Here is an 18,869-nt window from a genome sequence, read left to right as displayed (position 1 = left end):
TAATAACATGATGTAGGACTGAGCCAAACCATTATATCTATTCCAGTAGTAACAGACTCCCAACTGTAGACCACACTAGTTCTACCTGGTTGCATCTCTTCAGTACAGTGTAGGGAACTGGTTTAGCATTGTGATGAGTCAATAATCTCTCACTAACAGGTATACTACCCAAAAGTAGCCTCTGAGAGCCTTTTAAAGACCAGTAGGGAAAGCGCCATCATGCCCTCCTGTGGCAAGATCCAGTATCTAATAAAACCAATGCTTTATTTATCTGCCTGAGATATGGGTGTGTGCCAAATTTCGTAGCAGCTCACACATTTCTGTGTGCTTTTTTTGTTGTCAAAGGATGCATATTGCTCTGCCAGTCTTATTACGCACTGTCCTCTAACCATGTGCTGCATTTATAATTCTGTGGACTTCAGAGCTGTAATTTACCAACACTTTATCCTGTTGCTTCTTTCTGTACCTTGTATTGTGTGACTAGATGTAACCTCTCTTCCACAAGGTGACATGTTGCACGATAATGTGTGAATAACTCCATCACTTCTCTGTTAGGTCTCGGTAACAAAAGAATATATTAAACGTTTGGAGACGGCTCAGCCGCCCGGTTTGCCAGAGAGAGTGACTAACCGTATTAGTCAGTCGTCCCAAGGGGGAGTAGGTGTTTGTGTTTAGTTCTACCTATTTCACTACAAAGGGCCAAGTGGAATATAAAGCTTTGAAATATATTTGCTTTCTGCTTCTGGCAAATAATTCCCGCTGTTAGTTATGCTCCATCCCAGCTGAAAGAAAATCATTTCCACATTTCCGCTGTTCTCTTAATCCCCATTTTTGCTTCCCCAGAGCATCGCTTATTTAGTATGTAGGTGCTCAGGGTCCAGTCCTGAATAACCAGGTAGTGGACAAGGGATGACCCAGGGTTGTTATAGAGCTGCTAGGTACTCATTCACTGGTGGAGTCTACACCTAGACAAGGGCATATATTACATCCACTTTCTATTGATTCCATTATTATATTTATGGATTCTGATTCTTAACAAGACATGGGCACATTATAAGACAATGTTTGGACTAGACACCGTTGGAGGCATTTATTATTTTGGGTGGAGATGCAGGGCCCAATAGCAGAATTCTGAATGGAGCTCCCTTTCCCACTTAAAAAAAGTACATGTGTGTTACAATTAATGCACTCATGTGCACACATATATAGAGCATATACAGACACATAATGTGCCATATACAAACATACAGCATATATAGATACATACACAACATATACCATATACACATACAATTCAGCATTCACATCATACACAGCATACACAGCATACACATCACAGATACACCATATATGTTTTATACTGTATACATATTATTCTGTACAATGTGCATAACATGTATATAATGGTACACAGCCTACAGTCTTTAGTGAGTCAAGTCGGATGATGGGGCCCCCTGACACTACAGGCCTCATAGCAGCTGCTATGGCTGCTACCAATGTAGTTATGCCCCTGGGTGATGCACTGTGGTTATATATTTTGACGCATGGCCTTATAGTATTTGGAACACCATAAGCAGAAAAAAATGAGCGTTAGAAATGACACTCCCCATTCTTGAAGAGGTTTAGAAGTTGGTAGATTTGATTTTTGTTGGTATTATAATACATCGCGTAGCACCAAAAAAATGCGTTCAGAGCCAATAAAAATACCCCCCTGTATCTTGAGCTAAAACAGGAAAACAGGGATAGAAGTTTTCCTCCCTTGGAGCATTCTAGGTACTAACCTCTGTATACCTGGAAGACCTGAAAAGTCCTTTGAAGACTTGATCTTGTCTTCTAGTCAACACAATTTGACCTTGACCATAATTATTCATATCTTTACATTGGTTTGTTTCCTGTGTCCACAACTTCAACTTTAAGAATAGGGTATAAAACTAAAGCAGGTTAACTACAGACACAAGAATGCTTAGGTTTTGTAATATTTAGATAAACTATTCCTTAATATGTTTTACATTTTGCGGGAGATGTCATCAAACTATAAAGGAGGCTTCTTAGGGTAGGTCATCGATATGTGCAAAGTGCAGAAATAATATAATTTTTGGGGCGCAGTGCCTAACCTTTACTGTAAACTACATGATACCATTCATGCTTTTGCTGCTTTAATACACTCAAGTTAATGAACAAAGATATTCCACAAAGCAATAAAATCTAATTTTTATGCAAAAAACCCTGAAGGAGACGAAACATAAAGTTATTTCATTTTAAGCCATAAACACTGATTGCATAACTCCACTTCCTTCACTCATCATTCTATATTGTTGTTTCCTAATCGCTTTTATTGTTTTTATGAATTCCTTCATAATTTATGTCACGCAATTAAGTTCGCTTTCTTTATTGGATACATTATATTCTGAGACTCGCAGAGAAATAATGGAAGGTTACGTCCTCTGGTTGAAAACACAGATTAATTTGTAAAGTGAAACATAGACACCTAGGACAAGGATTGATCAGAAAAATATATCTTTTAGCTGCTGGGCTGAAAATATGATTTAACTGTAATAATTTTTTTTTAAATTGAAAAATAAAATACTGGTAATAGTATCATAAAAACATAATACGGATTCAACAGAAAGTAAGAGAATCCCAGTAGACAAGGTGTGGGTTAAGGAGTGGGGGTTGGTATGTGAAATGTATACATTGTAAAAATGTTGGATTTAATTACCTTTTTAAAAAACAATTATTTATAATCATTCAACCTTTCCAAGAAACACAACATCTTGAGTCAGAGACTTCCATCTTATTTCCCTCTCCTTAAAAATTCTTATCTACCATGATAAGACATTCTTTTGTCTAGACTGGATCCTCATTTGACAAGGTTGTAGGCACAATAGATCTCTGTATTGTCCATATTATTGTTAACAGTCATTAGATCGCTCATATGAGGGTATTTTTTTTAAACTCTATTGTGGCAAACTGTAGTGACCTCTATGCCCAAGAGAGTTAAGGCAGTTCTGGAAAATTCTTGTGGGCATCCAAAGTATAGATAATTTGGGCACTGTTTGGTCATTTTAACGCACATTTCACACTGATGCTTCTTCCCTCCATTGAAAAAGTAAGGAATAAAGGTTTAATGAAGAGCTAACAGAGTTTTAACGTATCGCTTAAAAATCCCATTGACATAAATATAAATTTTATGTCATCCGTTGTGTTCCGTTTAGGCAGGGATCCATTATCTATGAATTTTTGGACAGAAAAAATGATGGAGGCTACAGTACTTTTCTTCCATTTGGAAAAAAACCCATGGATAACGGATCCATACCAACTGACCATAAAGAATGACATAAAATTTACATTGATGTCAATGGGATTTTGAACTAATACATTCAACCTCCTTTAAACCTCCATTCTTCACTTTTTTAACCGGTGGAAGGAACGTAGGGAAGGAAAGGCAGTGCGAATTTAGGCTTAGGATGTATTCAATTTTGTTACCAATGGTTTAGACTGTAATGGCTGTGTGTTGTTATACAATGTTTGTATAATTGTATAAAAGTGCCTGTGTTTAGTGTTGTTATGAAAAGATATGATAAAATACTTCTAAAAACATGGGAGGTATAGTCAGTTTTGTGAGATACTGTAGCATGTAATATAGAGGAAAGCAAAACACAACATATTGGTCATGTGTATTTCATTTCAGTTGGTAAGGATCCAAGTTCCTCCTTGGCCCCATATAGCAGTCAAATTTCTCTTGATCAAATTAACATGATGTATCATGTTTAACCCCTTACAGACATGTGACGTACTATTACGTCACATGTCGGCTGCAGGTGTATGAGAAAGGCTCATGGGCTGAGCCTTCCAGACAAGGTCGGTGTTGCTTAACCTTGCACAGCTGCCAGAGGCATTTTAATTTCTGTCGGCGCGTTGGCACCGCCAGCTTGGATTCGATCGCAGCCTCCTGTGAGCTTGCCATGTTCCGTTTAGACAGGGATCCGTTATCTATGCATTTTTGAAGACCCGAGGCTGTCTGGTTTTAACCCATTCATTACAATGTGCGATTTGTACATTGTAATGAATGAGGAGGAAAATCCCCATATACTGCCATACTGTAGTATGGCACTCTATGGTAGGATCAATCAGACAACATAGGGTTAAAGTACCCTAGGGGTTCTGAAAAATAGTAAAAAATTTTTTAGAAAGTATTAAAAAATGATGAAAATTCTAATCTCCCCCTTTCCCTAGAACAGTAAAAATCATAAACATGTTAGGTATCACCACGTCCCAAAATGTCTAGTATTTAAAAATTCCTGGCGTTTAACCCAGTGACAGAAAATAGCGCCCAAATTCCAAAGTGGCACTTTTTTGCCATTTTGAAAAATAAAAAAAAATTCTGTAAAAAGTTAGCAAAAGGCCATACAGTCCTTAAAATGGTAGCATTGATGACATCATCAAAAGTTGCGAAAAATTACACCACCCACAGCTCCATACATCAAAATAGGGAAAAGTTATTAGCTCCAGAAGATGGCAAAATAAAGATTTTTTTTTGTACAGGAGGTTTTAATTTTTGTAAATGTATGAAAACATTATAAAACCTATACAAATGTGGTATCCCCGTGATTGTACCGACCCAAAGAATAAAGTAGACATGTCATTTGTGGCGCACAGTGAAAGGCGTAAAAACCAAGCCCACAAGAAAATGGTGCAAATGCATTTTTTTCACCATTTTTCATTGCATTCATTGAAGTGCAATTTGTTACAGAGAAAACAATCCCTCATACAGCTCTTTACACAGAAAAATAATAAAGTTTTGAAGGTGGGGAGTGAAAAATGGAAATGCAAAAACGGAAAAGAGCCTCAGCGTTAAGGGGTTAGTAATTAGTAGTTAATAATGATTACAAGCACAGTTTTGTACAGGATAGGTTCTTTGTTCTTAAGTTAAATTTCTATGCAAGTCGGAACTGTATATTTTATAATTGTAACCACAGGCAAATTTTTTTTGGTCTTCGTGACAACTGGATTGTAAAAATGTTGGCTTGTCATAAGAACCAGGATTAACATAAAGCTTAATTGGAAACACCTTTAATATCTGTTACAGCTGTTTATTGTAGCCTAGGGCTAAAGTACAGTAAATTACCAAAATCCAGAGGTCCGTTTGTAACTAGGGGTCATCTTTAAGTCGGGTATTCTTAAGTAGGGGACCGCCTGTAATGTGCTTTGTCACAAATCAAAACAACCATGGGTCCACCAGTTTGTAAATCAGAAGGCATATAAAAGATATATTAAAGAAAACTTTGAAATGTATACACCATAGTTCCCAACATATAACCTCAAGCCACTCAGGCTCTAGTGCAGTCAGAGGATATACAGGCAGTCCCCGGGTTACATACAAGATAGGGTCCGGAGGTTTGTTCTTAAGTTGAATTTGTATGTAAGTCGGAACTGTATATTTTATAATTGAAGTTCTAGACAAATTGGAGTTTCAAAATTTTTGTTGTAATTGAACCACTAATTATCAATAAAGCTTCATACAGACACATTACATCTGATCAATGCAGTCTGGGACTATAGTAAAGCATCCAGATAGCTTCATCAGAGGTCACAGTGGGCAGAGGGGTCCGTCTATAACTATGGGTTGTCTTTAAGTCCGGTGTCCTTAAGTAGGGGACCGCCTGTACATGAAACATATCCCATCATTATATAATATTTGAAGAAAGAAGACTGTGAAGAGCCACTGAACTGGTATCTGCTGTAATTTTTTTCTATCGTCATGCTCTCCACCAATGGATTCTTCTGAAACATCTTGAAGTGTGGACAATACAGTGGTCTTTGATACAGATAGCATCTGGATTTCAACCTAATATTCCGCCAAGACTAAGAAGACCAATAACTCTACCATCATGAGTAAAATGAAGTCTTTGCAAGTGTCCTGTATTCACCTTGGAAATAAAGGATGATTTGAGAAAAAAAAAACCCTACACATTATATTAGATTTTTTCAGTATAGTGAATAAAACAAAATTTCATAGAAATGCAGTATTCTTCTTGTTGGGGTTTGATGTTTTGAAGACAGTGTTTAAGAGAGACTTAAGAGTTGTCACATTGAAAAAACAGGATGTTAATCTGCTGGAAAAAATTCATTCCAACTCTTTCTTCTCAGATACTTCGCACTCATCTGTTTCACGATGTCTCTCCGGAATCACATACTCGAATTCATGTAGTAGCACAAGAAAGAAGATGTGTCATATGTCTTCAACAGAAGAATCTTCCTCTCCCATGTTTGAATTGGAAAGTAGAAGTCCCCTTCAAAGGTTTGAATGCAGCAGATCCAACTTGGTCCAGAGTGGTTCAGGTATGACTCCTCCTAACAATACAGGATTTTGACTTTTTGATTTTTGTGTTATTACAGAAGGAATTGATGCTCTCGTGCCTTCTAGTATACCCCGTTTTCAGTATTCTTCAATACTTTTATGGAATCAGAAGATGAAGATTTTATTTAAGTCTTCAAAAGAAATAGTTGTGGGACTATGAAAAGCAGCACTTGCACTTTTTTTAAGGAGCAAATTGTTCTTAAAAAAAATATTTAAGGATGGACTGTCTAAGAAAATTATGGTAACAAATTTTTGCTTTAATGCAGATTACTATTTTTTTGTACTTTAAAGGGATATTCCCACAAAGACTAGATTCTTTAATATACTCAGGATAACACAGGATTTCACAGATATAATTCCAACCTGTCTCTATCAGTCCTGGTTTATACAATTCTGGCTGCCCCAAAATACGACCGTAAATCTTCTGACTATAGTTGGATTCTTCTCATGAATAGCTTCTCCTGTCTGCACGGCTGCAGTGCTCTCTGCAGCAGTGTGCAGAGACTAACTCTACAAGCTACATATAGATAAGGTCTTTATGTGAGGGAGGCAAATAGCAGAGCTGACTCTGTGTGTGTTATAGGTGAGTAAGCAGAGCTGAGAGTGTCTTTGTGTTTTTTATCCTTCCCATGGATCTCATCAGCTCTCTGATCTCTGATCAGTCTCATCTCACTTTCATTATGTGTCCGATACTAGTGCAATGTTTACAAGCTAAATAAAAGTATACATAAACCCTGTCCCCTGATTATCTAAGCACATTGCTAGCGTACAGCATTTTTATAGCACAGGAAATCATAAAGTATCTGCTTAGAGAGTCCCCCCACACCCTGGTATCTTACACTGACCATCACTGAGTTATAGGAAAACAACAATAAAACTGTGAAATTGTACAGTAAGGGGGTTAAAAATTATCTTTATTCTGTAAACATCATTAGAGAATTAAAATTTGAGAACTTTCTTCTATGAGCAAACCTCCTTTAACCTGTTATTAGAGCTGCTAACACTGTATGAAGAGGGCTCATGGGGTGAGTCCTTGTCATACAGAGGTGGGGTATGCTGCATATTGCAGCATCCCAGTACACAGCATGGAATAATAAATAGTGTCAATGAGAAGTAAAATTTGTTTTGCAGAAAATAAGCCCTCACACAGCTCTGTACATGGAGCAAAAAATGACCGAAAAAAACACTGCAACACGAAGGGGTTTAATACAAAAAAGTTTGGTTTGTAGAACACATCAGATGATTCATTTTTGAGGGTCTTGTTCTTATCCACTTCTCATGAACATCAGCAGGGTGAAGGCTAAGCCTGCTCAGGGACTTTCGAAAATTACATCTACGAAATTCTTGAGCTACAGAGAAAGAAAAAACCGCTCTGCAAGCAGGTTTCTCTAGGGTACTTTCCTATTCAGTTTTATGTTCTGCCGAGATAAAAACACTGGAAAGGAATCTAGGAATTCTGAATATATTTAATTATCAGTAAAGAGATGAGTATCGAGCACGGTGAAGGCTTTAAATAGAACTTTGTAGGCTTCAAGTGGGTTAGATTTCCCATTTATAAATCTCACTTCTCCTTATAAAAATGATGACAGAATATGATAGGTTGCCAGAAACAAGTAGTCTAACACAGCCCAGAAGCAAATAAGCCAAGCAGCCACCAATGACCAAGATGTCTCTGCTGATGAGTAGAAGCTGGACTTTCTATAATTGTCGACCACTTTTATCAACTCAATACAAGAGCGTGTCTGTGCATCTTAACAAACCTAAATAAAACTGACTCAAGACTTGGAGTGGCCTACTAGGGTACCAGGAGATTCTCCAGTTGGCTCTGACAAAATAATAAACCCTAAAATTTTGGTAAGAGAGCACCCCATTGCAGTTCACTTTGGAGTCAACCATTGGCCACTACATCTTATACGTTTATTAACCAGTAACCCTCTATATCTCACTCTTGCTATTTCAATTGCATTGTGGGGTCTCAGTGTCATCTCCTATGGTGGGCCGAAGAAACCCAATCCACTTGAGCCACATTTAGCATAATCTTTTTTTTAGCCTATATCTTCCAATATTTATTTTTAAAAATCCTATCCCATTTGTATTGACTAAATAATGATTCATAATGCTTCTTTTTCAATGACCTTTTAGCTGTTTGATTTGGCAAGTATCAGAGGAAGAAACACAATGTTGTGATGTTTGTTTGCCTTAGTAGCAGACCTTTTTGCTGTTGATTTACATAATCCGCCAGGCAGGTTTTAAAGATCAAGTTATGAGGTTGCTAGAGGTTGTGGTTTATTAGCTAAATTATAATGTTTCTTATTTCTAGATGCATCACAAAGATCATAAGTCGCTGAATGGATAAAAGAGATGTATATGATATTTAATTTATCATTATATTTATTTTACAATTTTAGATATTTCTTTATTTTAAAATATGTCCAGAAAAGTTGTAGTTTCACCATGGCCTGGATCAAATGCAGATTTCATGACCATTGGACACCTATCTTGCCCTTGTCTTGAAAGTTATTCTTTAATATACTGGGGCTCATTTATCAATATTTCTTCACCACAAAAGTGGTGTAGAAGCCCTGAAATAATCACAAATGCTAGCATATTGCAAGCCCTTGCAATTATTTTACCCTTTCTGCCACCTCCACGCTCCCCTGGCTTGAAGGGAGGCACGGTCGGCGGGTGAGCGGGTCAGTGTGGGGTGTTCCTGTGCTTAAACCGGTGGAATTCTCAAACGTGAAAAGTTGCTGGCGGCCCGTATTTCTACGGCTGGTACATTTTTAAAAGATTTTACTTTTTTCATTTCAGTATACAAACTGGAACTTGAAATAGTGTTACAAAATTTTCGACCTACTAGCCCTACCCTTCCCACCACCCTCATCCCACCTTCTTAATATCTGGCCAAGGTAGCTCCACCATTCCCATCACCCTCATCCCCACATCCCTTCTTAATATCTGGCCAAGGTAGCTACAACCTTCCCACCACTCTCATCCCCACAGTTCTTTTTAATATCTTGCTAAGAGATCCCTACCCTTCCCACCAACCTCATCCCCATATCCCTTCTTAATATGTTGCCAGAAGAGAGGGAGGAAAAAAATAAACACCCACAAGCCGCTCCTCCTTTTAAACAACAAATACACAACAAATATCTCCCCATTTATTTACTTGGCCTTGGTTCTTGAAATAAACTTTCTCATAGTTCATCACTTAGAAACTAAGTTTATTAGCATGTGAAAAAATTCCTATCAATGCAGCTGTACATCCAAAATTGGATATTACAGCTAAAAAGATGTCTTCCTTCTAGGATATTACTCTGCAGCTCAATAGCTTTCTGTGTTTATCTAATCAGTTTCCATTTACATTTGGGCCAGGTAACAGACAACATTACCTGAAATGGGCAATGTTCTCTCAGGACTACCAATAATGCATATAGAGTGAATAAGGAGGGCAGGCAAAGAAGGAAGTCAATGTCATGAAGATTCAGGCAATTGCTGTTGAACAGGAAGTCGAGACGGTGGGGTTTGGGACGAATGCTGCAGAGCAGGAAGTTGGTGTGGTGAAGATTCAGCAATTAGCTGCAGAGCAGAATGTTGATGTGGTAAAGATTTGCCCAACAGATGCAAACCAGGAAGTGATCATAGAAAAGTTGGCAAAATTTTACCCGTATAACCCTGTAACATGCAACCAGTTGGTTACCACCTGTCATGAATGGACCAACAAACTTAGATTTAAACTATGACTATTTTTCCGCAGACCATTGCATTTGAACAATTAACTGTGAACAATGGCACAACAATTTTTGAGTGGTCCTCACAACATGGCCAGGGATATAACAGTATTGAGAGATTCCATGCTTTCTCATGCCCCTACTCCACCTGGATTCTGTACCCTCTGTGCCCAAACTATAATGTGTCAATTGAGAGTCAATACTTTTGCAACTTCAACACCGGTAAATGTCTGTATTCTTCGCATCAGTTTTAGTGTTTTACGCAGAAGTAGTAAGTCTCGATTTATCTTTGCCTTTGTTTTTCCAATGGTTATGACTCGACCAGGTCTAGGCAGGCAGCTACTATCTCGATCCCCACTAGTAACTCTTACTATAACTTAGCAGTGGCTACAATATACTCTCAGAATCTTATCAACTTGTTGTCCTACCTCACAGAGAAGAAAATATTAAAGGGAAACATAATTTTTCCATGAGTATGTGAGCAAGTCCTTTTTATAGTTCTCCTGTAATTTTCACCCTGACATATTCAGTTTATGTGTGAGGATTATGTTCAACAATGAGCTCAATAACCATTTTATTTTATAAGAAATTTTTGGTGCCAAGTGGGTGAAATATGGGAAAAATACAGACTTCAATTTGCCATTACAGTATACCGTATTTTTCGGACCATAAGGCGCACAAAAAATCCTTTAATTTTCTCAGATATCAAAGGTGCGCCTTATAGTCCAGTGCGCCTCATATATGAACCGTACTTACAGACAACAGCTGCCTTGAACTGTGCACAGGTCTGCCACCTACTGGTTATAAATCCTAATAATCAGGTGCGCCTTATACTCCGGTGCGCCTTATAGTCCATAAAATACTGTACATATATGTTTATTTCCTTTCTTTATCACAAAATATATACAAATATATTTTAAGCCTACTATTTGACTATTTTGTGTAACAACTGAGCCAATAATATTAGTTACAGTGTTGATAAACGGAGCAGGTGCTGAATTTCATGAAAGAAAATCCAACATTATTAGAATTTGTATCTTTAATGAATGATTTTACAGCAGTAAAGGGAAATCATTGCAATTTTTTCTTAACTTGGCCTTCTGCATACCCCGTGTTTGGTGTTGTATTAACAGAGAGGCCAATGGAATCTGCGATCATTGCACCTCCTATCTGTTGTAAAGTTACATTCCTGACTAGCTTGTTTTATATGCCACAAATGAGAAACAAAAAGGAAAATAGAATGTTTTTGTTGTTTCCACATTTAGTACCTCATGGGGGGAATAATTACCAAATATACTCCAGTATAAGCCTAGTTTTTCAGCACAAAAAATGTGCTGAAAACCCAGACTCGGCTTAAACTCGAGTAAAAAAACTCACCTTTCCGGCTTCCCCCGCTGCTGGCTATATACTGGGGCAGGGAGCTGGCTATATACTGGGGCAGGGGGCTGGCTATATACTGGGGGATATCGGCTGGCAAGCTGTATACTGGGTGGCAGGTGCTGGCTATATACTTTGGGGCAGGGTCTGGCAGGCTATATAAATGGGGAGGCTGTGACCAATGCATTTCCCACCCTCGGCTTATACTCGAGTCAATAGGTTTTCCTAGGTTATTGTGCTAAAATTAGGGGCCGCGGCTTATACTCTAGTATATACAGTGCATTCGTTGGATCTGGGCGCATTGGTGGGGTTTTTTTGCGTCTTTTTCACCCAGCAAAATTGGCTGTGACCAAGTATTTGATGTTCTAAAAAGTCACACCTTTTTATCAAACAAGCCCCCCCCCCCCAAAAAAAAAAAAGATAGGCAAGAATATACAGACTATAGATAAATGACCCCCGGAGCATTTATTTCTAACCTCCTCCATATATTATAGAAATAATGGCCACTCCTGGGAATTCCTGATTAGTAATCAGTCCCCCATTGATGCTTGGAACACTGTAATCAGAAAGACCATTCCATTGAACTGTGCAGAAAAATCAGGTTTGGGAATTTGTAAATCACTGGCTTCAATACTGTTTGTTAGAATTGTCTGGGGATTTTTATTTTATAAGTGTCTACCCATAAAACAGTGTAGAATTAAAAAGCTATGGGGAGTGTGGGTAAGATGGCTAAGGGCCTCAGTGACGGAATCTAGGAGTGGAGGTTACAAAAGTCAATAGTATAGATTTGTTCCTGTGGATAATTGAAAGCAGTAATAAAAATAATAGTTAACGCCGGTTGATTAATACATGTATAGAGAATATAACATGTGTATATATCTCTTGCCTTCTGATATACTGACCTTCAACAGAAGCCATAAGTCTGGCAAGTATTTTTTATTGAAGATAAAACTAGAAATAATGGGCTACTAAAAATCCCATAATTCTGGGCTGAAATGGCCTACAGTCATGGCCAAAAGTTTTGAGAATGATATAAATGTTAATTTTTACAAAGTCTACTGCATCAGGTTTTATAATGGAAATTTGCATATACTCCAGAATGTTATAAAGAGTGATCAGCTTAACAGAAATTCATTGCAAAGTCAATATTTGCCTAGAAAATGAACTTTTTCCCCAAAACACATTTCAACTTCATTGCAGGTCTGCCTTAAAAGGAGCAGCTAACATCTTTTCAGTGATTGCTCCAGTAACACAGGTGTGGGTGCTCATGAGGACAGAGCTAGAGATCAATCTGTCATGATTAAGTAAGAATCACACCACTGGACACTTTAAAAGCAGGCTGGTGCTTGGCATCATTGTTTCTCTTCTGTTAACCATGGTTATCTCTAAAGAAACATGCGCAGTCATCATTGCACTACACAAAACTGGCCTAACAGGGAAGAGTATCGCAGCTAGAAAGATTGCACTTCAGTCAACAATCTATCGCATCATCAAGGAATTCAAGGAGAGAGGTTCCATTGTTGCCAAAAAGACTCCAGGGCGCTCAAGAAGTAGCAGCTAGCGCCAGGACCATCTCTTAAAAGTATTTCAGCTTCGGGATGGGGCTACCAGCAGTGCAGAACTTGCTCAGGATGGCAGCAGGCAGGTGTGAGTGCATCTGCACGCACTGTGAGCCAGGGACTCTTGGAGCAAGGCCTGGTGTCAAGGAGGGCAGCAAAGAAGCCACTTCTCTCCAGAAAAAACATCAGGGACAGCCTGATATTCTACAAAAGGTACAGGGAGTGGACTGCTGAGGACTGGGGGAAAGTCATTTTCTCTGATGAATCCCCTTTCCGATTGTTTGAAACATCTGGAAAACAGCTTGTTGGGAGAAGACAAGGTGAGCGATACCACCAGTCTTGTCTCATGACAACTGTAAAGCATCCTGCAACCATTCATGTGTGGGGCGGCTTCTCAGCCAAGGGAATCGGCTCTCTCACAGTCTTGCCTAAAAACACATCCATGAATAAAGAATGGGACCAGAATGTCCTCCAAGAGCAACTTCTCCCACCATCCAAGAGCAGTTTAGTGATTAACAATGCCTTTTCCCGCATGATGGAGCACCTTGCCATAAAGCAAAGGTGATAACTAAATGGCTCAGGGAACAAAACATAGAGATTTTGGGTCCATGGCCTGGAAACTCCCCAGATCTTAATCCCATTGAGAACTTGTGGTCAATCATCAAGAGACGGGTGGACAAACAAAAACCAACAAATTGTGACAAAATGCAAGAAGTGTGCAAGAATGGACAGCTATCAGTCAGGATTTGGTCCAGAAGGTGATTGAGAGCTGCCAGGGAGAATTGCAGAGGTCCTGAAGAAGAAGGGTCAGCACTGCAAATATTGATTGAAATATTTGTGTCCTTCTCACACAACTCTGTACATTGAACTATGTAAAACATATTGGCATCAGATTATGGCAAAATGTATTTTTCAGCTTCCCTGTAAGATGAACAAAACATAAAATTGTGCCAATAGGAAGTGCAATTTTTTCCACAGATAATAAGACCTCATATCGCTTTGTAAATGGGAAAATAAAAAAGATATGGGTTGGAAGTAAAACATAGATATGCAAAAATGGAAAAGGGCCTGGTAAATAAAGGGTTAAAGAGACTGCATTGAATGACCACTGCACTTTGAAGGTTTTTGTATCCGATTTTATTACTGGAGAGTAGCCAAAAAAATGAAATCCAACAATAAAGTAAAGAGTTGTCACATCAGTCCCAAAACATTGTGCTGTATGTCCTTATAGATATGTCTACTTTTTGTTGACTATGTCATGTTGGAATAGTCTTTAATGACAATATGTTGCCCCTGGCACAGGGATTTCTAATGAAAGGATGGTCCATGATAAAATGCATGATATTGGCTCCGCTGAAGATGTTACAATGCACACGAGATGAACTGTGCATGAGAATTAGCCCATCTTTACAAGACTACAACAGCTGTGGTTAAGGAAAAAATAATCTGATATAATAGATGAATAATAGATGGAGCTTTCATATGACAAATTGACATCTTTAGCGTGTGACTTGAGTGCTGATTTTGTTACATGACCTTGCAGTTACTGTGTCTTTGAGACGTTGATTTTTGTTGTATTCAAGATACACTAATAGGTCATAGAATTTACAGCAAAGAGCTGAACGTAAAAGGAAATATGGAAATACAATGGTACAGCTATAAAAAGGAAACACTGGACCAATAGTGATCTTTTTATTTTTGGGAAAATATGGTCAGAAACATGCATTCATCTTCCTACTCAAGGAGTAGGCCACACAAAGGGGTTGGCCACATTACCTCATGTATTTTGTAATATGTGTGTAAATGTGGGGGGCAGGAAATTAGGTAATTGATCAATATACATCTATTATTAGTTCTGCTCCACTTTCTTCTAAAGTGAACCTCACTTCACCTCACTGCCAGGACCTCTATTGTATATTCATGAATACTATCATAAGGTCCTGGCAGGGTGATTGCTCATGGGCAGTTATAGATCACATGACCCTCCATCTGCGGCCATTTTATGGTCAGGAATCTCTGGCTGATGAGGTAAAAGACAGGAGGCTTCACTTTACAAATCATGAAAGCAAAGCAGAGCTAATAATAGATGTACTGTATATGGGTAAATTACCTAATACCCTGCCCCCACACTTACCCACACATTTCATAAAACATGAGGTAAAGTGACCAGATCCGTTAAGGGATTCATTGACAGCATCAAACACTTGTGTAAAGATGTCTTCCAACTCTTCCATCTTAGATTTATTTTCTGATTCTTTTGTATCTAATCAAAATAATTCATATTAGGAATGCTAAAGATTGCACACCATGAATTGGCTGCTTTACTTTCACTTTCCTGGGTCCCCATACACATCAAATACTTGGTGGCCAGCCGCTCAGCCTGGCCAAGAGCGGTGAGGTATACACCACTTATGGGACATGTTGATGCTTTTCACAACTTCATGGGAGAAAGGCCACATAATAATAATAATAATAATAATAATAATTCTACACTTATATAGCTCATATTCTCGAGCACTTAACAGATCATGGGGTACATGTACAATAAGACAGTGATGGCGAAAATTTTTAGAGGCCGAGTCCCCAAACTGCAACCCAAAACTCTGCTTATTTATCGCTTGGTGCCAACCAAAAATTAAAGCAGTAACTTATTACTCCCTGTTCAACAACTTTCAATCATACTGGCCTCCTGAGGACAGCAACACAGTAGGAAAATTTTCATCATTTTAGCTTCTTTCCAGTTTCCCTCTGTGCACAGAGTATTCTGCCCTGTCTAATTCTCCCTCTTCCTACATTCCCAAGTAGCGAAGTCAGTATCAAAATATGACTGAAAGCAGCATCTTTTAAGTTGCTTGGAACTGCAGGAAGATTCTTAGAGTATTGTCTGGTGCGCTGGGGTGATGGCCCGGGTGCCCACAAAAAGGGCTCTGAGTGCTGCCTCTGACACCCGTTCCATAGGTTTGCCTCCACTGCAATAAGACATTGTAGAATAAAACATTGTCATATGGAACAATAGGAGTGAGGGCCCTGCTTGCAAGAGCGTTCAGTCTATGAGAATGAAGGGGATGACATAAGAGCTTACAGTCTATGAGGATGAGGGATGACACAAGAGCTTACAGTCTATAAGGACGAGGGGGGGGACACAAGAGCTTACAGTCTATGAGGATGAGGGGGTGACACAAGAGCTTACAGTCTATGAGGACGAGGGGGTGACACAAGAGCTTACAGTCTATGAGGCCGAGGGGGTGACACAAGAGCTTACAGTCTATGAGGACGAGGGGGTGACACAAGAGCTTACAGTCTATGAGGACGAGGGGGTGACACAAGAGGTATAAGAGCTTGTATAATGGTCCCGCCATCCTTTATAAGGGATCAGATTAAAAATAATTTAGTAAATCAATAATTCTTCTGCTTGAACCATCTTATATACATAGTCCTAGGTGAATATGACTGCAAAGGAGCCGGTAGATAAGTACTTAGTGCTTGTCAGATAACAGATGGGAGGAGTACACAGGGTTGGTTAGTGAAAAGTGAAATAAAGTTAGGAAATATGGCTGCCCGAAGAGATGGGTTTTACGTGCAGGTTTGAAGCTTGGGAAGTTGTGTATTAGTCTGATAGTCAAGGGTGCAACTAAGGAGATGTCCAGGAGACGTGAGTGGGAGGTACAAATAAAATCATTATTTAATAATAATAATCTAAGATCACCAGCAGATTGTAGAGCAGGGGTTGGGCAATAGATTGGAATGAGGGAATTGAGGTAGGAGGAACAGCATGGTGTAGACACTGTAGAGCTTTGTGGATTATTAAAGGTGATTAGTTTAAATTGTATTTGGAAGGAGACGACAACCAGTGAAGTGACTGGAACAAACTGCAGGAATACTTGTAGTGTCTGTACTGAAAGATGCTGCTGCATTAAAATTGTAGATTGTAGAGGAGAGAGGAGATTCTTAGGGAGTTACAGTAGGCTAGACGAGAGTGAATAAGAGAGACAATAAGCATTGTAGAGGCTCAAATTGTGTGAAAAGGGCACATTCTGAATATTTGAGGTGCATGTGGCAGGAGCGTGTAAGTGATTGAATATACAATGCAAAGAAGAGGTCAGGGTCCAGCACAACCCCAAGACAATGGGTCTGCTGCGTCAGTGCTATAGTGATCCCACAGACTGAGAAGGAGAGGTCAGGGTTGGGGCAGTTAGTAGATGGTGGAAAGATAAGAAATTCAGTTTTGTAAAGATTGAGTTTCAAGAAAAGAGAGGACAAGATGTTAGAGACAGCAGAGAGACAATCACTAGTGTTCTGCAGTAAGGCAGGGGGGATGTTATGCAAAAGCCAAATCTGCTGATGGTTTGTCCATTGGAGGCAGTAAAGAGGGAAAAGAGAAGAGGACCTAGGACTGAGTCTGTACACATGAGATGGCCTGTCACTTCCGCTGTAATAAACAGCTTTGTGTGGCGAACATTTATAAAGAAAATTTAGTATCCAATCTGTAGTTAAACCTCAACAGATGTAGTACATGGAGATCTGACATGGAATTTTGTTGAGATTTTGCTGTGGATTCTACTGAGGATTTCTGCAGGATGGTATTCGACAACCAATTTTCTGGAAACGATCCCATGTAAAAAAAAAAAAATCTTCTGCAATTATGCCTCATGAACAGGAGCCGCTCTGTTCAAAAAATTTAGTTGACCAATTGAGTGGAATGTAAAATTCCCAGAGTTAAAGAAGTATTCCATTATCATGATTTAAAGGAAACCTACCACTTTAAAATGGTAGTTATAAGCCTCAAATACCTTGCACCAGCTCTCCGGAACTTCCTATTCAGGTGCGCGCACGGTCGCGCGCATGGTGCTCTGAGAACGTATTATGGTGCGCTGAAGGGGGGTTGAAATCTAATGAATAAAAGAGTTTTTCAAGCAATACAGCGGTTTCTGAAAATTATGAAGATATGCTCCAGCACCAGCTCACCCTGAGCTGGTGCAAGATAGTGGAGGCTTATAAATACCATTTTAAAGTGGTAGGTTTCCTTTAATTTATTTGTATAGCGAATGAGCTATTATTTACTATTCTAATATACCGTACATGTATTTAAAGTTTGATTCTACAAGTTTGCTATTGTTTTTAAAGATGAAAAGAAATGGTACCCCCTGATTCGGTCCTGTGTAGTAGGAGAACAGGTAGGACTTAACATGGCATTAGGCATGTGACACTCACAACATGTCATGTGTTGGGTTGCCACTTTTGCAAATCAAAAATACCAACCACAATGTGGACTCATAAATACTGGCCACAATGGAAATGGCCTTGAATGGAGACATTGGGGGTCATTTACTAACGGCCCGATTCGCGTTTTCCCGACGTGTTACCCGAATATTTCCGATTTGCGCCGCTTGTACATGAATTGCCCCGGGTTTTTGGCGCACGCGATCGGATTGTGGCGCATCGGGGCCGGCATGCGCGCGACAGAAATCGGGGGGCGTGGCCGAACGAAAACCCGACGTATTCGGAAAAACCGCTGCATTTAAAATCCGAAATGTGTCGCTTGGGAAGCGCTCACCTTCACCTGCTATGGGATGGTGCATTCCGGGGCGTTAAGATTATTTTCGGCGCAGCAGCGCCACCTGGTGGACGGCGGAGGAACTACCTTCTTAAATCCCAGCCGGACCCGAATCCTGTGCAGAGAACGCGCCGCTGGATCGCGAATGGGCCGGGTAAGTAAATGTGCCCCATTGTAGTGTACAGTAATGTTCATCCACACTGATACAGGCAGTCCCCGGGTTACGTACAAGAGAGGTTCCATAGGTTTGTTCTTAAGTTGAGTTTGTATGTAAGTTGAAACTGTAT

The 18,869-nt window shown here is 39.3% G+C and overlaps 1 protein-coding gene across 4 annotated transcripts in view; it reads left to right on the top strand.

Annotated features, from left to right (window-relative positions):
* SLC35F4 (solute carrier family 35 member F4) overlaps positions 1-18,869 on the top strand; it is a 152,263-nt gene that overhangs the window by 110,613 nt on the left and 22,781 nt on the right. For 2 of the 4 annotated variants that reach the window (XM_072115758.1, XM_072115759.1), the window contains exon 2: positions 6,151-6,342. The exons of the other annotated variants lie outside the window; for them this stretch is intronic. In XM_072115758.1, the coding sequence (XP_071971859.1) occupies positions 6,151-6,342 (192 nt within the window). The remainder of the gene's footprint in view (positions 1-6,150; positions 6,343-18,869) is intronic. 4 annotated transcript variants of the gene reach the window in all.

Source organism: Engystomops pustulosus, chromosome 7 (assembly GCF_040894005.1).
Source record: "Engystomops pustulosus chromosome 7, aEngPut4.maternal, whole genome shotgun sequence".
In the NCBI taxonomy this organism is placed as follows: domain Eukaryota; kingdom Metazoa; phylum Chordata; class Amphibia; order Anura; family Leptodactylidae; genus Engystomops; species Engystomops pustulosus.
Note: the sequence above shows the minus strand (reverse complement) of the source record. Positions and strands in the feature narration are given on the sequence as shown.